Here is a 6,063-nt window from a genome sequence, read left to right as displayed (position 1 = left end):
GAGGACACAGATAGGGTTAGTCTCAAGAGCTTGGCGTCATGCAATCTCCAAGATTCAAGTCAAAGCCTATGCCTGAGTCAGAAAGTGGCTATGTAGAAGAGACAGTTCTGAAGCCAAATGAGCTCACTGGTTCGAGATCAGCTCCTGCAGCAAAGTGGGAGTATGGCTAAGTTTGTTGTCGTGTGACAAGCTTCTCTCTTTTCATTTGTTTGCATATTCAAAACGTAGATTTCACTGAGGCGCTTGTAAATAGGCACCCACTTGCTAGGATGGCTTGCTTTCGAAGGTTCTAGGGGGGATGCTTCAATGGGAGAGAACGTTTGGGGTCCCAGGAAACTAAACTTCTTGTGACGGAGACTGGAGAACAGCTTTTAAATCTCTTCATTGTGCTTTCTGATTCCCAGGAAACTAAGCTTCTTGTGATGGAGACTGGAGAACAGCTTTTAAATCTGTGTTGTGCTCTCTGGCCCACTAGGTGTCAATAGCCAGTTTGGGCCATGGTTAGGGGTGGAAAGGTGGGCTGTTCCCCTCCAAAGGAAGAGCTTTGTCTTTATATCAATGGAGTATGGCAGAAATGGGATCTAAAAGGACTTTGGTTGTAGCACTCTTTTAAAGTGTAGGGCCTAGGGATGGCATGAACTTCTTCACATCTAATTTATTTTTGTTGAGCCTACGGATGGTATGAACAACTTTACATTTAATTTATTTTTGTTGAGTGCTACATCTGAAGTTTACATATGTGCTTGGAAGCAATTTTTTGGAATGCTCCGAGGTAAGCTACAGGGAAGAGGATTTAAAGTCTGGGTAAGATTGGCTGGTCTCATCTGCCAAGATTGCCTGGGAGGGAAGAAATAACTGTGTTCAATTGGTAATGGACTGGCATTCTGTGACATTAAAAAAAAAAGTTGAGGCGTAGTCGCAGGCAGCGAAATGGTTTGCTTCACTTTTTTTCATAATTGAACGCATTTAGTTATAGTCATTAGAGTTGCAGACGTTTAGTTTCAATCCAGATTGAGTTTGTCATTACACATGCAGACGTTTACTTTTAGTCTACATATAAAATGGATGTATGCCTGCTGATTGCACATTCTTTGGTCTATCTTTGTGGGTCTTGTCTGTTTGTCTTCCCTCAAGTGCTTTGTAGTGCTTCATTTGGGGTGTGCCCCTGGCTTGGTGGTGGGAACATTTTCCAAAGTTCTTGAAGTGGGGAGGTTGGTTTGCCAGAAGGCTTCACCAACCCAATGGTGTAAAGGGTTGCACACTGCAACTATCAGCTCAGGGAGTTGGGTTTAAGGTAGGAAAGAAGGTAGGTGAACTTGTACAATGAAATATGTACGACTTCCATTTAATGTCTCCTTAGGTTAGCTTAGTTGGTCTCTTCCTTGCACGGAAGTTTGATTTTAGTTTCATGCCATAGTCAAAATTGGAATCATGCTTAGGCTAATCTCTTTCTCGAGTGGAATCTTTGTTTTGGTTAGGCCTCTTTTTGTGCCAAAAACAAACCTTGGAAGCATTTGACACATTCATAAAAGGTTTTTTTTGTGATGCAATTGTAGTAATCAATTGACGCATGCACATACCGTGTACTTGGCAACCTTGCACAGTGTGTATTGTTTGCCTTGTTTTATTGAATGTACTTACATGTGGACTACAATAAAACTGCCTCTATGAAGCACTAGGTGGGGTAACTGGTCTAAGATATGTAATGGGGTCTGTTTCATTAAATGACACTTGCAAATGTTCGGATAACATGCAAGGATATCCTTTAGTCTGATACAAGTTTGACCAATATGTAGAGAATTAATTAGGTGAAAAATACCTAGCTCGTCGGTATATCAAGTGCATCACCTTGGCTGAAGGGACGCTTGTGCATGTGGATAACCATGAAAAGATTGTTGGATTCCTAACCCTTTAAGGTAGTAGCTACAACGTGACGGTAAAATTATGTATTACCAACGTAGTCTTGTTTTCATTTTTCATCCTTAACATATCAAGCAATTAAGGGAAGCAGGTACAATTGAAGGATGAAAAGAGAATTAGACCTTTCTTAAGAATATAGAACAACTTCAATTAAACTGGTAGCTTTTGAAGATACGATAAAGAGAGGGGTTAATTTTAACGGATTTCATTTGGGTTATGGAAGAGAGCCAATGGAAAGAACTCGTAACGAGCTTGGGATGATTTGTTGAAGTAAGTGGAAATGGGATAGCATCAATGAGGTTCAACACCAAACCATTCTCGTAAGGTTATTCCTAAGAACCCTTCAATTTTTCTTTAATGTGATCACCACCTTGCGAAATGCAGAAGTACAGCTGGTAATGTGATGGGTTGAAGTTTGTATCCAGGGAATCATGTTTAGCCCATGGTATAAGAAGGTACGGGCAAGTTTATCACTGTGCTTTTAACCTTTGTCATCATCTGTACGCTATTAGTGATACCTTGAGAGCCGATTCCACTGTCTCTCAACCCCTGCAAGTATTATTCAAACTCCTTAGAAACTTTGGGGCAATTTTGAGGAAATGCTAGTTGCCCTTCATTTGCCTCTTTATAGACTCTAGAGTATGAAGATGAACTAAAGGCAATAGAAACTCACTTGGAAGGGGAAGTGATCAGGCCCACGAGCTGGAGCAGAATTGATCTGAACTGTACCTGTCTCCATGGCATCACTAATAATCATAGCCTTGTTGATATTGTTGGTGAACACACACCCCTGCAAGAGTGGCAGGGACAACGCATCATGATCATGTTAGCAGATCTATCTGAAAATTTTCGTTCATTAGAGAAAATGTTGCAGCGTGGATGAATAGTGATGCAAGCTTCAGCAGCATCTATTTTTCACTCATCACATAAGATATTCCAGAGAGAAAGGAATAGGTACTGCAAGCTTCAGCAGCATCTATTTTATGCACAAAATGTTGCAGAGATAGAGAATTAGGGATGCAAGCTTTGCAGAGATGTAGGACTCGTAATGTGATGATTCAAACCTGCAAAGCGTATCTGCTGGAATTGCAATGCTTTACGCCTTCCTCGATCGTTTTTATGCGAATGACAGGTATTACAGGACCAAAGGGCTCTTCCCAAGCAATGCGCATATCAGTTCGAACATTATCGATCAGAAGGGGCCATATAAGGTTGCCATCCCTTTTGTAATCCTGCAAGATGAAAGCTCATATTATCTGAAACCTCCTCGAAATGTGACAACTAGTCCACTTAAAATGAGCCTGAGATTTGATCTGGTGAAGATTCTGCTCTCCCATCACTGTCAACTCCAAGCCATTTTATATTGTGTCAATAAGCATGTGATATTGGCTTGGCATCCGAAATTGTCACAGATCTGGACCCGAATTATGCAAAACAGGTAATGGGCGTACTATTTGCACTGTATTATCACTCAAATGCTTCACACAGATGGCCAGAGACGGTTTACCTGCCATAGCTTCGCCCCTTTCTGTTTGGCATCTAGAACTAGACCTTCAATGAAGTTTGCCGAGGTTTCGCTCACAACAGGAGTAATGTCTGAGTCTGCCTCAGGAGTACCCACTGTAAGCTTACTTAGCTTTGCATTCACCTTCTCCACAAGTCTGTCAGCGATAGACTCCATAGCAAGAACGATCTTCACAGCCGTGCATCTCTGACCACTGCAGAGTTGTGTGTTAGCCCTTGGGCCCTAAGTAATCGCAAGTGGTACAAGTTTAAAAGGATCTTCCATTACACCTGAATGAGAAGCCTCCTTTGAGAATGTTCGCTGCGGCAAGATCAAGATCTGCATCCTCCAGAACTATGCAGGCATCTTTCCCACCTAATTCCATTTGCAATGGAACCATTCCGGCCTTCTTTGAGATCGCGATTCCTGTGTCTCCACCTGTAAAGCTGGCATTATAAGATCCGATTGTCAGGGACGAGTTGCAAATAGCTTTCTATAATCAAACCATAAATTATGATCTTTCATCAAAGTGTGGTTTCTGTCTCGTAATTCACAAACGCGAACTGTGATTTTGAAATGATTTTTGACATACAATGTGTTGATGTTAAGGTATATGTGTTGGTTTTAGACATACAGTGTGCTGATGTTAAGGTATATGTGGTCACATTCAGGTTCAACAGAATTCCAAATACCTTATACAGTGGACGGCTGGATGACTGGTCAGATAGTCTCCAAGTTCCGAAACTTTTACTGTGATGGCACTCAGCAATCCTTTAGGAAATCCAGCCAGATGAAAGCAATGCACCATATGCAGGGCAGCCACTGCGCCCTGATATAATAGACATCCGTTCACTAGGCGATTACAAACATTGCATAAATAATAGATATATGTACAAATCAAACATAAGGCGAATTACCTGCGTGGGAGGCTTCAAGACGACAGCATTGCCTGCTATAAGGGCAGGAGCTATTTTTGAGACTGCAAGATTTACTGGATAATTGAAGGGTGGGATGGCAAGGACGACACCCAAAGGTATCTGAAATGAAGGAGTTAGATTGTCGTAATAGTATGAGCAAATATGAGATGGACGAAATGGCAAGCTTTCCTGAGATGGTTGCGTACCCTGGACGCTAGGCACAGTTTGTTCCTGTCGTTTCCGGGGAAACTATCAGAAACTAGAAATTTCCCTTCGGAGAGGATACGAATGCCTTCCTCGGCGCAATAATCTATCAGATCTGCGGATCTTACAACCTGCGACATAAAGTAAATCACCATGAAGTTTACGGTCGATGAATCCAAGCATGACTATATTGTGATCCAAGGAAATATCTATAGACATTTATTCATTGCTTGATAGTCTAGGGAGAATGTAAGCTCTGTAGCAAAGCAGAAACAGAAATTGAACGATTCAACCACCTCTGTTAATGAGTCCTTCGCAGGCTTAGCAACTTCTTTGACCAAACACTCTGCTATGGGAGCTTTGTTCTGTCGCAATATCTCTGCGAATCTGTGGAGAGCTTCTGCTCTTTTCCACAGAGGAACCCTCGCCCAAGCCTTTTGCGCTGCCTTCGCTCCTTCGAACATACGGTCAATTTCTTCTTTGGTACAAGCTGTAGAGGACAGAATGGCTCCATCAAACAGAGTATCGATTTCTCCCTTCAGAACACAGACTCGCTAATTCATTGTTACGACGCTTCATCAACGATTCGATCGTTACATTTTCTCCTGAGCATAGCGCAAGCCGGGATTTCTTGAATTCGAGGTGCAATATATTATTATTCATGAGGCAACGAGCCATCAAACCTGAAACTTTGTATTGAGGTTTCCGGGTCGTGGGATTGACAACGGGCATTGATTGGCCGGAGGTGGATTTCTTCCATTGTCCGTCAATGTAGCATTTACAGGTATCGCCATCGAATATCTCAGCAAAGACGCTAGTGCTTGCCATTGAGGATGCAGGGCGCAAATCAAAGAAATCCTCCCAAACAATGTGGAAGGAAGGAGAGGTGCTGGTAGTTTGGTTCAAGTGATTTGATCGTTCACGTGGTAACGGTAAGCGAAAGAGATGGCAAAAATGTGTGTTGAAGAAACTGATGCTGAGAAATGGCGTAATTGAGGTGGTGCTTCTTTCTCTTCTCAAGAGAAGAGATGCATCCGAATTTCGAAGAGGTGTGTTCTTGCCACCTCCGAAATTTGCGCGTGTACGGTACACTGTACGGTAACATGCCACCTCAGAAATGTGACCCCCGCATGCCTGGGTCTGGTTAGTTCACGTCGGAGGAAATCTTTTTACATGAGTTTTCTGGTGCACACATCGTAAAACGTACAAATAGATGCGGCATGTGTTTGGTTCCCATCCCATTCCGTCGAGGATTTGATCAGAATTAGAGGCCACATGACAAGTTGAGGTTTTTGTCATACCTTGTCGGAATTACGGGCACATGTTGCGGTTGAAATCGGAGAAGCAGCCTTCTTCGTTTCTATTGGATACCACCCGACCCTTGCCTGTGTAATCCGTTTACATCCGACATGCATCCGATCGCCTCTCACAAACATCCGTTGCTTTCCCTACCTCAACCTTGCTAAAAGTGCTACTTGTGCGCAAGGTGAGAGACCACTCCAATGTTCCCAAAAACAT

The 6,063-nt window shown here is 42.7% G+C and overlaps 1 protein-coding gene across 1 annotated transcript; it reads right to left on the bottom strand.

Moving 5' to 3' along the window:
- Positions 1-2,355: 2,355 nt before the first annotated feature.
- LOC147904942 (NADP-dependent glyceraldehyde-3-phosphate dehydrogenase-like) lies at positions 2,356-5,495 on the bottom strand. The gene is made up of 10 exons (XM_087396166.1): positions 5,229-5,495; positions 4,842-5,035; positions 4,548-4,676; positions 4,342-4,461; positions 4,117-4,253; positions 3,715-3,870; positions 3,428-3,638; positions 2,985-3,152; positions 2,594-2,710; positions 2,356-2,469 (listed from the first exon to the last, which is right to left on the bottom strand). Exons 1-10 carry the CDS (start codon positions 5,371-5,373, stop codon positions 2,356-2,358), a joined length of 1,491 nt encoding a protein of 496 aa, XP_087252292.1. The 5' UTR covers positions 5,374-5,495.
- Between the last annotated feature and the right edge of the window lie 568 nt (positions 5,496-6,063).

Source organism: Dipteris shenzhenensis, chromosome 2 (assembly GCF_047967505.1).
Source record: "Dipteris shenzhenensis isolate YYH24624 ecotype China chromosome 2, Dip_SZ_1.0, whole genome shotgun sequence".
NCBI classification, from domain to species: Eukaryota; Viridiplantae; Streptophyta; class Polypodiopsida; order Gleicheniales; family Dipteridaceae; genus Dipteris; species Dipteris shenzhenensis.
Note: the sequence above shows the minus strand (reverse complement) of the source record. Positions and strands in the feature narration are given on the sequence as shown.

Excerpts from the sequence above, each read along its gene's own strand:
- LOC147904942 (XM_087396166.1), bottom strand. The coding sequence starts at position 5,373 with ATGGCAAGCACTAGCGTCTTTGCTGAGATATTCGATGGCGATACCTGT. Across the intron at positions 4,254-4,341 it reads TCTTGAAGCCTCCCACGCAG|GGCGCAGTGGCTGCCCTGCA; the intron begins GTAATTCGCCTT and ends CTATTATATCAG. Across the intron at positions 2,711-2,984 it reads CCAGCAGATACGCTTTGCAG|GGGTGTGTGTTCACCAACAA; the intron begins GTTTGAATCATC and ends CCACTCTTGCAG.